This window comes from Coregonus lavaretus (genome assembly GCF_964263955.1).
Source record: "Coregonus lavaretus genome assembly, chromosome: 18".
Classification (NCBI taxonomy): domain Eukaryota; kingdom Metazoa; phylum Chordata; class Actinopteri; order Salmoniformes; family Salmonidae; genus Coregonus; species Coregonus lavaretus.
In genome coordinates this window covers 22,407,572-22,422,170 of record NC_140005.1, presented here as the reverse complement: position 1 = coordinate 22,422,170, position 14,599 = coordinate 22,407,572, and the positions used below count along the sequence as shown (strand labels likewise).

The window sequence follows — 14,599 nt, the reverse complement described above, 5'->3', positions numbered from 1 at the left end:
CGAATGCAATTACAAGTGATTGTAATTGTGCTCTAATGAAAACCTGAGATCTGCCTTGCAGACCTCACTTCTGACCCAAAAGGACATACTCTCTCACAGACAAGAACCCATAAACACACCTAATTCCCAGGAATCATACTATGTGAATCGGAAGCAGGGTAGGAAACGGCCTCGGCATCCACCAAATGGGAAAGGGACAAACCAGGAATTTCTAATCAAAAAGGAAAAAACAACGCCCTCCAAAAATAACCCCAGTCCTTCACTGTAAATAAACAATAATATGACTACCCAGTCTTAGAGGTCATGTGCCCTTGGCCAGGAAGTGCAGGAAGAACAGCTGATTAGGGATCATTAGCCCACTCTATAATTAAGCCAGAATCACAGGCCGTTATCGCATATAATCACGCCAACTACGGGAACTCTATGACAAGGTGAAATTATTTGATCCCAATCAGTCTCATGATGTTCTTGGGGAGAACAGAACAGTGTAACTACATTACTTAAAAATACTGACACATTACAGTTTAAATTGTAATATGCAGTTCAATATGCATTACTACATATTATTAAAACTCCTGTTGATACTGACTACAGTACTGTCTGTGGCTTTAACGTAAGGGAATTACCATTAAATGAGTATGGGACTGTATGACTGTATATCTGCACTGCCTTACTGATAATGGAACATGGTGACTTAGGAAACATAGACCTCTACTGTGCAGCATATGAAGAAGGGAATGCCCCTGTTTCAGAGTCACATAAAGTGGTCGATTTGAGTGTAAACTGCAGTCCGGTAAACCTGAGGGGCCTGTGTTCTGTCAGGGTGTAAATCTCAGAAGCTGCCTGAGCTGGTGTGATCTTAATGGCCCTCTTCACACCGTCAGACTTAATCCCACTCCTCCATTTTTCTCTTTCCTTTTCCTGTCGGAGGGTTTTGTCTCTTCTGTTAGGCGATGCCTTGACCTCTATGGGGAAGGATTTCCTTAAGGTCCACAACTTCCACACACACAATTAGCTTTGCTGTCAGACATCACACACAAAAAACATATTATTGTGACTAAAAAATAACACATGCAGCTTTAATGTACTTGTCCTTCAAGTGTCACTATTTTTAATTTTTTTTATCAAATCAAAATCAAATTTTATTTGCCACATGCGCCAAATACAACAGGTGTAGACGTTACAGTGAAATGCTTACTTACAAGCCCATAACCAACAATGCAGTTTAAGAAAAAAATACAAAAAGCAAATAATTAAAGAGCAGCAGTAAAATAAAATAACAGTAGGGAGGTTATATACAGGGGGTACCGGTACAGAGTCAATGTGCGGGGGCACCGGTTAGTCGAGGTAATTGAGGTAATATGTACACATGGGTAGTTAAAGTGACTATGCATAAATAATAAACAGAGTAGCAGCAGCGTAAAAGAGGGGGTTGGGGGGGGCAATGCAAATAGTCTGGGTAGCCATGATTAGCTGTTCAGGAGTCAGGGGGTACAAGCTGTTAAGAAGCCTTTTGGTCCTAGACTTGGCGCTCCGGTACCGCTTGCCGTGCGGTAGCAAAGATATTTGACTTTCTTTCTACTTGACACAGAAATACACTTCCTCTAAGTGAGTCAGAGGCCGGAGGAGACATGGTCCTACAGTGACAGATGCCCTAATGGCCGGCTTTACACCCCTGCTGCCCCACCATGTGTAAGACCTGGAGCGGAGCTGAACAGAGCAGAGCTACAGTGATCAATAGTGTTCATTGAAGGGCCCTGCCCTGCCCCTCCTGGCTGGGGTAATGGTCCCTGGGTGGGAGGTAGGAATGACGTGTGTTGTCCCTGTCCTGTTGTCCCTGTGGATGGATCACTCTTCCCAGGCTGGTCCTGGCCCGTGGGGCTCTGTAGGCTGGCACACAGGCAGCTGTCACACACCCACTGGTCCCTGACACCACAAACTGATTTATACTCTCCAACCTTAAAAACATTGCTTTAAGAAAAGGAAACATTCTTGTTTTAACCCCAGTACATATGCTACTGTAAGTAGCTACTTGTTTATGCATCAACCTATCATACATCACTGTACACATGTTGTGTTATTATTATTACTAACAGATCCAAATGGCTGAATTCTCATGTATCACATTGTAAACTTGACTCAACATGCTAACCAACTGACTTCTTAGTGTGTGTCCAGAGAGCAGTTAGATACTTAATAGGCCATGTCCTCTTTGTTCCAGTGTCACCTAAATCCCAGGCAGCACTAAACATCCCCAGTTATAAAAGAGTGTTGTCAGTGCTGTAGTAGGGGTAGCAGAGTGCTGACAGGACATTGTTTAGTCAACACTACACCAAGAGGGTGGTTGGAAAGTTCCAAAACAGCCTGGGGCTCTCATTTCTAATACGTCTGACGCCAGAGCCAGCAGCCATCTGCAGTGCAGGTGCTCTCAACTCACCTACAGGATTGTCTAAGTTTACTGGTTACTATGAAGATGATGAAGATCAAGATTACAACTCTCGTGATGGGAGAGTGACAAACAACATGGGAATTACTGAAGATGGAAACTATATATTTGTGTATTTCTATGACTGCAGCTATAGTGCACCTCCACGTTTTCCCTTGGAAGAAAATGGAGAACAATCTGATTCCATTACACTGTAACACGTCAAATGTGTCAGACATGAGTTCCTCTCACCCACCACTCCCTAATATACTGTAGGTATAAATCCTGCTGCCTGCCCAGAAAGGGTTTATCAGGAAACTGTGCTTGGTGCTGGAAGCCTGTCAAACAAGGGAGGCTGCACTGCAGTCACATTCACTGGCAAATACGCTATGTTCTTCAAAAAATACTGCCATTACTGCTTTGAAAATGTTGAGGTTTGCTGCTGAACTTAAATATTTTATACAAACTCTACAAAAACTCTACTTTGCAGAGGATTTGCATATGCAGCATTGCATAACTACATGTGTAGCTCCAGTTTCAGATGAAACAGGGCAGCAGAGTGCAGTGTTGAGGACAAACAGCACTGGGTTCTCTAGTCATAACAGCAGGTGATTTCTCTTCGTATAGGGCGACATGGTTAGATCCAGCCTCAGATCCATTGGCAGAGCACATCAAAAGCTCCATTGATTCACTGGACAGATTGGAGCATAGAGATCAAATGTGCTGTTAAGAAGTGTTAAACCGCTGTGCCTTAAATGGGGGCAGGTTTTGGCCTAAAAGGGGCCATCTGTTAACACTGTAGCTAATTTCCCATTGCACTTACCCAGTGTGTTGATACTGTTGGAACAGTGAACAAAATAGGCACATATCGGACATGACATAGTTCTTACACTGGCAATGAGACAATACAGATTTACAGTAAAGAAATGTGGACACACAGCTGAAATAAATGCTTTGATCCCCCTTGACTTGACCGGTGATGAAGGCGTATCTTCATCTTTCAATATGTTTTGGAAATATATTAGCATTGATAGAGCCTTAGAGAAATGTGTAATGTCAGTGTTGTGCTGGTACACTCACACATTACTTTCAAGACTAATACAAGACTTAAGATCAATGTAATAAGGGTTGATTTAGGTTGGATATTTGTAATGGGATGTCAAGGGAGTTTCATTAGACACTGCACATTCTGACCTAAAGGCTATAGAAGATTAGCCTCGTACGAACCATCCTGATCTGGCGAGCTTACGTTCTGTTGTAGCCATGTAGAGAAACAGAATGTAAGCTCACCAGATCAGAATAGTTTGTTTGAGGCTAATAGAAGATAACCTGGCCAAAGAAAAGATGGCTTCAGGCAATTTATCATTAGTAGAAACGATTAGTAGCAGCAGCGCTTAAAGCTAAATCCAAATGCACTTTCATACCTTCTTGTTTCCCAATGAAAATTGTATTTCTAAAGGTTTCAGATCCAAGCTAAAAGGCAGGAGAACAATCACAGAGAGGGCAGCTTTACAAAACACTGCCACAAAGAAAAATGACGAGCGATAAAGGGCTGCTGCAGATGGAATTATGGACGGCCTATGTCTCGTTTCCAAAGATGTGTTTACACAAGGCATGCAATGAGAGGAGAGAATAGAGACAGTTAGGTTATAGTTTGCATTGGCAGAGTGTAAATAACACTAGGGTAAAGGCTGAAATGTCATATTATTTCAGCCTAGAATCTTAAAATGCTCAAATAAATAAGTGCACAAAAATAGTGATAAAATGGGATTGGGGTAGGTACGGGGTGATGGGTAAATATTGAGAAAGTTTGATGACACCATTATGAGTGTAGAATACTGGAGATACAGCTCCATAGGCCTATATGATGCTGTCTGTTTTTGTTTATCATATTTAGAGGATGTAGGTTACAAATCCAGGCAACTTAACTTGTACAGTTATTAATTTACCACCTCTTAAATTATTCATGTGTATAGATGTTTTGAAGTGTGTATGAGGGGCCTTGGGTATGACTCATTAGCACAGTACTGAAGCTCACCAGTTTCCTTCATTCAGTCAGAATAAACAGGCTTTTAACCGATTGCATCCATGCTATCACTTAAGAAAACAGGAACATAACCCTACAGAAGTCTGGCTGAGCTCTGGTGCTATGACTCTGATCTCCTGACATTCTGAGCATCACTGCTACTGTACGGGTTGAGTTAACCTCTCATCTACACAGACCAGTCTGAAGACTCCAGCGATTCTCCACAGGACCAGTCCAGTGTGCCACGGTGAATGGTGGGAAAAGGGCTCCAGTGCAGTGGAGATGTAAGATGTCCGGGCCTCTTACTCACATGGCTGTTCAGACTCAATAGTCCATTGTCCCTGTGCTCAACAGAGTCGCCTTCCACCAATAAGTCAAACGTGGGGGGTGTAAATGAGGTCATCTCTGCAGGAGTGTTCTGTCGTGAGACACCTTCATCTGGCCAGGGAACGGTTAGTAAATCCTGTTCCCTCACTCCGCCACTGTAAATCCTGCTGGACAAGGCAGTCTGCTCAATAAGTGATAAAGCCAACAATGCTGCTACCCAGCATGAGTCTATGTGTGATAAAACTGTATAGAGGGTTTCAGTGATTTGTTTAAGTCCTACATTTACTTAATTGGGTTCATTTTGGTTTCCTTCTCTCAACAATCATTTGATCTTAAAAAGGAAAGAGGGAAAGTTATTTAACAGCTTGGCTGGATATTACAAGTTCAATAAACATAGCTGTTTAAGTTAAACTAACATACAGTGAGTTGGACTACAGTCAACCCCCACTTCATTTTCCAGAATTGGCTGTCTTCCAGTGAAGGTCATATAATGGTGATTGGTTGAGCAGGTGGCATGGTATTTTACTGGGCATTTATTTAATAGATATCAACAAAACATGAACAGGGTAATTAACACTTAGTTTACACAAAACATACAACAAGAATCAAATGTGTTTACATGAAACACACAACAATAATCAAATGTGTAAACAAAAACATTTATAAAGTTGAAAAACAATATTGATTTAATGCACTAATAAAAGTACATATCTTGATAACCTCTGTTACAGTAAGTCTGTGAGAGAATGAGACTGCCAGTTTGGATTTGAGCAGTTCTTCACATTTCTGAGGAGTGGGCACCTTTAAAGAGTTATGATTTTTGAGGCCCATGGTTTGGATAGAGCTCAGCTCATTATCATACAGCTGTATGGTTATCTCCCGCTTTGTCTTCACTATTCTATATAATATGTGACATTAAAAAAGATGTGTGGTCGGTGATAATGCGAGGCACGCGACCAAAGAGGCACGCGGCGTCTTTGTGGATGAGGGCGCACCCAATGACGCACGGCCAATTGGAGAGTGCAAAATGGATACACAGGTAAAAAAAAAAGGAAAGGGTAATCCGTTCTTATATTCATTTCGTAATTACTGATACAAACATCAAATAAAGAGGATGAAAAGGAATTGCTATTAATTAATAAAACAATAATTACTTAAAATATATTTGGAATAAAAATGTGTAATAAAATGTGATTTCTATTTGTTAAACAAATTCAAACCTACTATAAGGCTACACGTGCTGAAAAACCCTTTCAGTGAAACAAAAACATATCAACAGATGCCGAATTGTTGATAGTCAAAAGTCTGTCTCCTGCGAGAGACAACGGCAGGATTATTAAAATTGGACATGAGGGTTGGTTGCAGCAGGCGTGGATGGAAAGGGGCGGCGTTTATTGATTGACAGTATTCATAATGAGTACACAAGTATATAACTTGTGCCGAGACTTGAAACACCCTTCATTAAGAAACAGAGTGCTCTGTGACTGATGTCCTGCCACATTTTCACAACAATATTGGCGCCACCAGAAGCTTTCTGTATAAGCAAAGCGCAAGAGTTGCATCGACACAACATCAAGAGAAAACACATTTTCAGCAGGATCAGGATGGAAGGTCAACGTAAAGACAGAAGGATGAATAAACTGTGGATATTGACGTTACTGTTATGCGTTTAACCTGCATCTCACTGTCTGGATAATAAGGTTTCTCAACTTCTGCGCGTTTTGGATTGCGGAGCTCGGGTCTCGTCCAAAACGGTTTTGAAGAAGGATTTATTTATTTCTCATTTCCAAATTTCATATTTCATCATCACTGCTTGGAATAGGAGCCCTCTGTGGAGAACAGGTTATTTTTCAAAGGATACGAACCGATCTTTGGAAAAGAATGGCAACTTGGTTTACCTTTATCATCGCAATTATTATAACGATTTTTACGCAGGTAATTTTATAGTTAAACTATTATTGGAGTCGTTCATGCCTGTGTTGACACAGCAACAGTGTAATAATACACAATATAATAGCATATAATACGCCTATAATAATGCAGAATGTAAATGATTGCAATTAAATATTGTTCTACATATTAATTGATTCTCCTCCTTTAGGTTCTGGGATCTGGTGTATTCGAGCTTGATCTTCATCAGTTTCAGAATAATAGAGGTTTGCTGGCAAACGGCATAGCTTGCAGTCCAGCCTGTAGGACTTTTTTCCGAGTTTGCTTGAAGAACTACCAGACCGTAGTGTCACCAGGTGACTGCTACTTCGGCAGTGCCGTTACACCTGTACTAGGCACCAACTCGTTCACGGTCATGGAGGACGGCACGTTCACTAAACCTATTCGCCTGCCAGTCACCCACTTTGCATGGCCGGTAAGACGCTATAATACCACATTGAGGTGGTTGAGAATATATCTGCCTATTGATACATGGAATAACGGTGTTTGCAATAAGATGAGTGGTGAAGAGCTAAGCATAAATCAAACGACTGCACTAGCCTATATGGATGTGCATAACATGAAATATGAGGATTTATGATAACATGTTATTATGTTATTAGCCTAGTCTACATATAATTCAATAGATATTATCTAAAGAAAAAAAAGAAAAGAAAAAAGATGTGCAACTGAAAAAATGAAACTCATTGTAGGCTAATATTTTTTATCCACCTGTCCTTCTAGGGCTCGTTTTCTCTAATCATTGAAGCATGGTATTCTCCTTCAGCGGATCTACCTGAAGGTGAGTGGCGCGCTCCATACATGACCACCACTAGAGGGATACATGGCACTGTTACAGATGCATGACAAATACTCCCTATGCACTAGATTTAAATCATTACGCAGTATAAATAAATGCAATTTATACAGAAATGTTGCAGTTATAATGAAACTTGGAAACGTGAACGTGTTGATGTCCATGTGTCATGATGAATTACGTGCAACAGAACACTTCTTTCATGCTCTGTGTCCAACACAATCGCACTTCCTCTAGTTTATTTTAAGCGTGGGAAAGTGTGCAAGTCTTTAGTGAGGATATCTAAACCTTGCCAAAAGCCACTGACTGCCTTTCCTGTATTTTACACCTTTTGCTGTTCCGCCCTTTGGAAGGGGAATAATGGGTTCAAAATGTTTTGCTGACATAAAGGAAGATGACATTTCAATCGCAGTTGAAAAAATTGCGCACAGGCCTTGATATATGCCTATCATAAACTGATAACTTGCATTAAACATTTACATTCTATATATCCTATTGAGAGAAATAATTAAAGACAATGTGCACTGTTTGTTTGGCCTTTTTAAAAAGCATGCAATCATACAGTAGTAGCCTATTTGATAGGCCATACTATCTTGACACGTGTTTTGTTCTCTATCCCAGCAGATACAAACAACCCTGCCTTATTGATTAGTTATTTTGCCATTCAAAGAAAGTTGGAAGTAGGGGATGAGTGGTCCCAGGATGTGCAGAGTGTGGGGCAGACGGAGTTAAGGTACTCATACCGGTTCATCTGCAATGAAAATTACTACGGGGACAGTTGTTCCAAAATATGCGCTCCAAGAGACGACCATTTTGGCCACTACACCTGCAACCCTGACGGGCAAATATCATGTCTACCGGGCTGGAAGGGACACTACTGCGAAGAACGTAAGCAATCAGAATAAAATGTTCTGGGTTTCTTAAGAATACTTTTCACATTATGTAGCAGGATGTTATTTCTAGAAGTATTTGCATAATAGGACCTATAGTGTCGAGATGCTGGTGCTCTAGAAAGGCTTAGATTTGCATTTTGGAGTGACAAGGATGAGCGAAAATAGCGCGGCGCGCTCCCTCCCAACCCAGCCCCTTCACCCCTAGATTTCTCACCACTTTGGGCACATGTGGGTAGAATAATCCGGGTAGCGTTCTGGGAAAGCAGCACGCGCCGGGTTAATCGCGGCATTATTATCAGCCACGCGCCACTAAATTGCGGGCTCTATTGTTGAGCGGTAGGGCAGCAGCTGCAAACAGGGTTCAACAGCCTACGAACAACAATGGGGCAGCTGTCCGCTTTTGAGAGCAAGCATCTGCTCAGGCCTAACCAGCCGTTAAACACTAGTCTTGTAACCATGCAAATTCAATGTCACAACACAGAAACAGCAAATGAAGGTTTAATTAGAAATAGACAGGTAACAGTTTTGATACTACAACAGTGGGAAGGGGATACTTAATCGAAGCCAGAAGCTTTATGATGTATTGTTGAATGAGTTTACAAAAAATTAAGTTCCTGTTTTGTCAATTTTTTGTATGCAGCAATTTGCCTTGAAGGGTGCAGCAAAATGAATGGAAATTGCTCAAGGCCAGGAGAGTGTGTGTAAGTATACAATAGTTATTCTATTGTGTGTGTGTCTCTCTCTGTGTGTGTGTGTGTGTGTGTGTTTACATGCATGCTTGCCTGCCTGCCTGCATGTGTATATGCCTGCATGTGTATATGCCTGCATGTGTGTATGCACACAGTGCTAAAGGTGTGGTGTTTTGTCTGTGACAGATGCAGAGAGGGCTGGCAGGGAACCTTCTGTAATGAGTGTAAGAGGCATCCATCCTGCAAACATGGCACCTGTCAGCAGCCCTGGCAGTGCTCCTGCAAAGAGGGCTGGGGAGGCCTCCTCTGTGACCAAGGTCAGTGTCTTAGGCTCCTCTGTGTCCTGCTGTGAAACAATACAGAAGTACTGCTGTTCAATAGCCCATAGGGGCAAACCACAGGACATGCTATATGACAGTAGAAATATGACATGTTCCTATAACATTGCAAGAGCAAGAGTCATCAGGCATCCTGATTATGATAGGAGACTAGAGGCAGGGAGTAACAGTTTTTCATATACACATTCATCCACAGATCTGAACTATTGTACCCATCACAAGCCATGTCGTAACGGGGCCACCTGTATGAATACGGGCCAGGGAAGCTACACCTGTACCTGCCAGCCGGGCTTCACAGGGGACAAGTGTGACAGCGAGGTCAAGGAGTGCGACAGTCAGCCCTGTCGGAACGGAGGCCAGTGCTTGGTAAGCCCGGAAAGCCTATCCATTTCCCAAAACACACAGCACACACAGGCTTTCCTGTTATTGTTTTTCCTCTATCTACTCCACATCTCTGGGCCAGATAGAAGAATGCAACAGACAGACCTTTAGCCAGTTCACATACTCTCTCCTGTAAATGAATGTAATTCAAACTGGGGCACAGGGGGCATGAGAATTATGAGATAATAATGTGGAGTCGCAAGGGCATCGAAATGAGAGGCACAGCAACAAACCTACACTGCTCTTTTTGCTGGGATTGTTTCCTGTGACAGTGGGCTGTGATAACCTCTGTCTATCTGTGGCCAACAGGACCTTGAGAACGGCTATAGGTGTGCATGCCCACAGGGGTTTGAGGGGACGCACTGCGAGCACAGAATGCTGACTTGTGCCGATTCACCCTGCTTCCACGGGAAGTGCAGAGAAAGGGACAACGGGCGGAGCTACTTGTGCGAGTGCCCAGGGGGCTTCACTGGACTCAACTGTGAGAAGAAAGTGGACAAATGCACCTCCCTGCCCTGTACAAATGGTATGTGATAGTTTCCACTCTCTCTACATCTCAACAACAACGATTAGAAGGAATTTGTTTATTGTCTTTGAGTTATTTTCTACACTGTCAGTACAGAGCACTTAGTCAAACAAATCAATTTGGAATGTTCTCTCTAGAGACATCTGCATTAGAGCTAACCTAAAGTGACTATGATGTGCACTGTTTGATAATGCTGGTCTACTCTGTTCAGGTGGACGTTGTGTTATCCACGGCACCACACGCTGGTGCAGCTGCCGCTCAGGATTCACCGGCCTGCGCTGCGAGATCAACATCAATGAGTGTTCCATGAACCCCTGCGCCAACGGAGCAACTTGCATGGACCGCATCAACGAATATACCTGTATCTGCCCCCTGGGCTACACCGGCCGCAACTGTGACAAGCCCACTGACAGCTGTGCCTCCAAACCATGCCTGAACGGTGGGACCTGCACCAACGGGGCCAAAGGCCAGCCTGCTGACTGCACCTGCCCAGCCCACTTCAGCGGCACCCAGTGCCAGTCCTACGATGTGCCTTTACTCATCCCCCCCAGCCCCAGACCCAGCCCCAGTCCCGTCAGAGAGCCCCAGGACAGGCTCCACTGGGCAGCCATCTGTCTGGGTGTGGGCCTGGTGGTGCTCCTGGTGCTGATCTGCATGGTGGCCATGGTCCTGCGCCACATCCAGCAGCAGAGGAAGAGGGAGCAGGACTCAGAGACCATGAACAACATATCAGATGTCCAGAAGGAGAACCTCATATCTGACCTGCAGCCGAAGAACACCAACAAAAAGGTGGACCTGGACCTGGAGGTGGATTGTCCCAGGAAGAAGTTCCAAAACCACAAACACATCAACTACCACTTGGACTACAAAACCTCCAAGGACTACAAGGATGAACCGTCACAAGAGGATAAAGATGACAACTGTAAAAAGACCATAGAGGAGAAAATGCCATTGAGTAGAAAGTACAGGTAAGTTCAAATGCTGCCTGCAGATGACAACCTGGATAGATTTTGACCTACTTCCTATTCTCCAGTTTTTGATAAATGACAGTGGTTTGGATTTGTGTTTAAGTGTTGACATGTTTTTCTTTTCATTTACAGTGAAAGGCCAGAGTGTAGGGTATCAACGATATGTTCTCCAAGAGATTCTATGTACCAGTCTGTGTTTGTGATAGCAGAGGAGAAAAATGAATGCGTCATAGCAACTGAGGTAAGCTTATTTTTTCAAATTTCCTCTGAACATGTTCCTGCAACTCTTGACAACAGTTATCAATCAGCAATGCAAAAGTTGATCAAGGTTTCCATTATATTGCTCCGATGATTCAACTAGTTAACTTTTTTTCTTCTACTACCAGGTATAATACATGGAGGGTATCAGCCATTCTGAAGAATGGATATCTTCTGGACTGTTTACAGTGTAGAAACAGACAGGGATTTATTTCACTGTGAATTGCTGCTCTTGAAAACTTGATAACTGGACCGAGCCGGTGTGCTCTATGAATGCAATAGGACTCAAACTACAGACCTTTGTTAGAATGTAAGGACTGAACAGACTGTGAGAAATAATACACAACTTGGACTTTTGGATGTTTCACCTTCAGGGTGTACTGACAGATTCAGCCCCTTGACAGGACGTTTCCCACCATATCCATGGAAAATAGGCCTATGTGTTTATGCCAGCATGCCAATCAGCAGGACGAGAGGGCTCTTTCTGGAGATACTCCACCTTATTGTGATAATCAGAAACCAACCAATCAACTTACTGCCAACAAGCCTGTGGAAGGAGCCAGCTACTTCCATTTACCCTGGTGATGTGCTATGCAAAAAAGGAGACTTTGTTTAATACACTTTCAAGGAGAGAGAAAAAATACTAGAAACGGTTCATTTTATGAGAATATTTTAGACCCAGGCCTATGTCAATTTTGTAAATTACCTGTTTTTGTTTTGAATAATTTTTTTTCAGAAAGAATGTATGCATCCCGAATCACAGAGCCTTAAGTATGGGTTATAGAGCTTGATGCCCTGCTTCTTCTTGGATCCATTGCACAACAAAAAATGAAGGGAAAATACTTTTAAGAGAAAACAACTGATGCAATACAGTGCCAGGGGGATTCAAGAAGAAGCTATTTTTACTTCTTATTATGCAACATTGGCCAGAAATGAGACAAAGAAAAACAAAAGTGACTATCATACCAAGGATGCCTATAATTAGAATTGACATTACTGAACTAATAATGTTTTTTTTAAAGATTAGTATTTCACTAGTTATTTAAATATTATGAAGCACTGGCCTTTCTATTATGTTTTATATGATTATTTTGTATATAATGTATATTTATAAATTTAGAAGTCGGTGTACAACGGTTTTCAATTTGATGCCCAAAAAGTTGAATTTATTTGAATGTTTAATGTTGTTGTGATTGTTGTTTTTTAAACAATGAAAACATATCTGGTACACTGCTGTTTGTTTGCTTCATGTTGAGTAGAAGTGGTCAACTATAGAGCTTTAAATATGCCTAAATATTGGAATGATCAAGAAACTTCAGTCCATCACCTGGTGTGGAAATGGCTTCATTGTCTAGATGATGTATGACCTTGTAGCAGTTCTAATAATCCCATGTATACAGTGGTGACTGGTGAGTCAATGTGATGTGAAATCAATGTGCACGCAATCATTTAGTGGACAGTATTGTATTTGACAGCAATGTGAGAAATATGGACAAAAGTTATATATATAAAAAAAAGGAATAAAAATGTTAAAGTAGAGTACACAGAATGGTCAATATTTGTATGGAACTGTTTCTTTCAAAAAGAACACCAATCTCATCCTTAAGCCCCTTGTCGTCAAGAGTTCAAGTTGCTTTCAACTGGCTTAACACTAGAAAAGCTGGGTCTCAAGGGATCCCCTCCATTTGAGGCAACGAGCAGTAATTGTGACTCAAACGCTCTTAACAGTCTAATAAATACATCTAATATATGCTATCGAAAAGAAAAAAATTGGCTTGTGTTTATGAAGGTCTGGGTAACATCAGAATAAGAAAAAATATATATTTAATTTAACTCAATAGCATGTTCATTCATGTATGTTACTGTAGGCTATCTGTTGCCGCATGTGACTCTGTAGGAGGATTTGAAAAAGTCAATTTTTGGTGCTCAGGACAAAAAATTTACAAAATTGTTTGTGATATCGAAATTCTTACTACATACATGTGTTAAATAGACTTATTTAGGAAAAGTCAAGGATGGAGGGGGCATTACTTAAGAAATTGTAGAGATAATTGAATTTTTAATTCACATTGAGTCAAAATGACTCACTCTGCTCTTCTGGTGTTAAAATGTCAAGCTGTTTACTTGGACGTCCACCCAATAAGCTAAAATACTGAGACGAGGAGGGGGCACAATCTGGAAAAGAGGCTACTTAACAAAACCAGGCAGATGCTTTGGGGTGTGACCCTACACCACTGGGAAAATCAGTGCCTCCTCTCTAACTGAGCGTGAACGCAGCAAATATGGCCCCAAGAGTCCAATGCCAAGTTACTGGCAGCCTTGAAGGGGTGCTAAAGCCAACACATCACCCCAGCCAGTCCAGATCTCCCAACAAAAATAACTATCACATGCTTAACACCTGATCATCCATCTCTAGTATTATTTTGATTAGTTTGATTAATTATTTTGTCTTAACAAGCCTAACACCCAAACTTTTGTATTTTTTACATATTCTTTCTCATTTTATAACCGTTTCATTTTATAATCTACCACAAAGCCACGTATTTTCACTGTGTTATAATCAAAGCATCCTGTTTTTGGCCAAGTGACATCATTTCCTGCATCCCGTCAGATTAAAATGCACAGGACACCGGCCAACAACTTTTCTCACACATCTGTTACAGAAAGTCTGCATATTGATAGCATTTAAACTCTCCCTTTCCTATTTCCTATGGTTACAAATATCATGATCAATTGCTATATGTATTTCACAAGTATAAGATGTTTGATTATAAAGGCATCTATTCATCACAAAAGTCATTGAAGTCCTATAAACAACAAACATAGTGAATGACTGATTGAAAGAGAGTATGCTAAATGCGCTTCAGGCCAGCTTGAACAAAAGAGTATCAGGTGCTCGACTGAGGGACTTGTACATCCAAAAATATACCTTACCAAAGGAGACCCCAACTAGTGACTATCCAGAAAAATAAAGACAATTGTGAATGACTGCTTTACAACACTCAAACAATGAGAATAAAAT

General features: G+C 41.6%; 1 protein-coding gene across 1 annotated transcript; it reads left to right on the top strand.

Annotated features, from left to right (window-relative positions):
* Positions 1-6,262: 6,262 nt before the first annotated feature.
* On the top strand, positions 6,263-13,116 carry LOC311145778 (delta-like protein 4). The gene is made up of 11 exons (XM_084182089.1): positions 6,263-6,713; positions 6,880-7,143; positions 7,452-7,509; positions 8,146-8,412; positions 9,058-9,118; positions 9,293-9,423; positions 9,641-9,810; positions 10,135-10,351; positions 10,563-11,319; positions 11,452-11,560; positions 11,706-13,116. The coding sequence occupies exons 1-11, from the start codon at positions 6,660-6,662 to the stop codon at positions 11,709-11,711; spliced, it is 2,094 nt and encodes a 697-aa protein (XP_084038215.1). The 5' UTR covers positions 6,263-6,659; the 3' UTR covers positions 11,712-13,116.
* The last annotated feature ends 1,483 nt before the right edge of the window (positions 13,117-14,599 follow it).

Bases quoted from the DNA above. Each gene is read 5' to 3' on its own strand.
- LOC311145778 (XM_084182089.1), top strand. From the start codon at position 6,660: ATGGCAACTTGGTTTACCTTTATCATCGCAATTATTATAACGATTTTT. The intron at 7,144-7,451 runs GTAAGACGCTAT...CTGTCCTTCTAG, and splicing joins TCACCCACTTTGCATGGCCG to GGCTCGTTTTCTCTAATCAT. The intron at 9,424-9,640 runs GTCAGTGTCTTA...ATTCATCCACAG, and splicing joins AGGCCTCCTCTGTGACCAAG to ATCTGAACTATTGTACCCAT.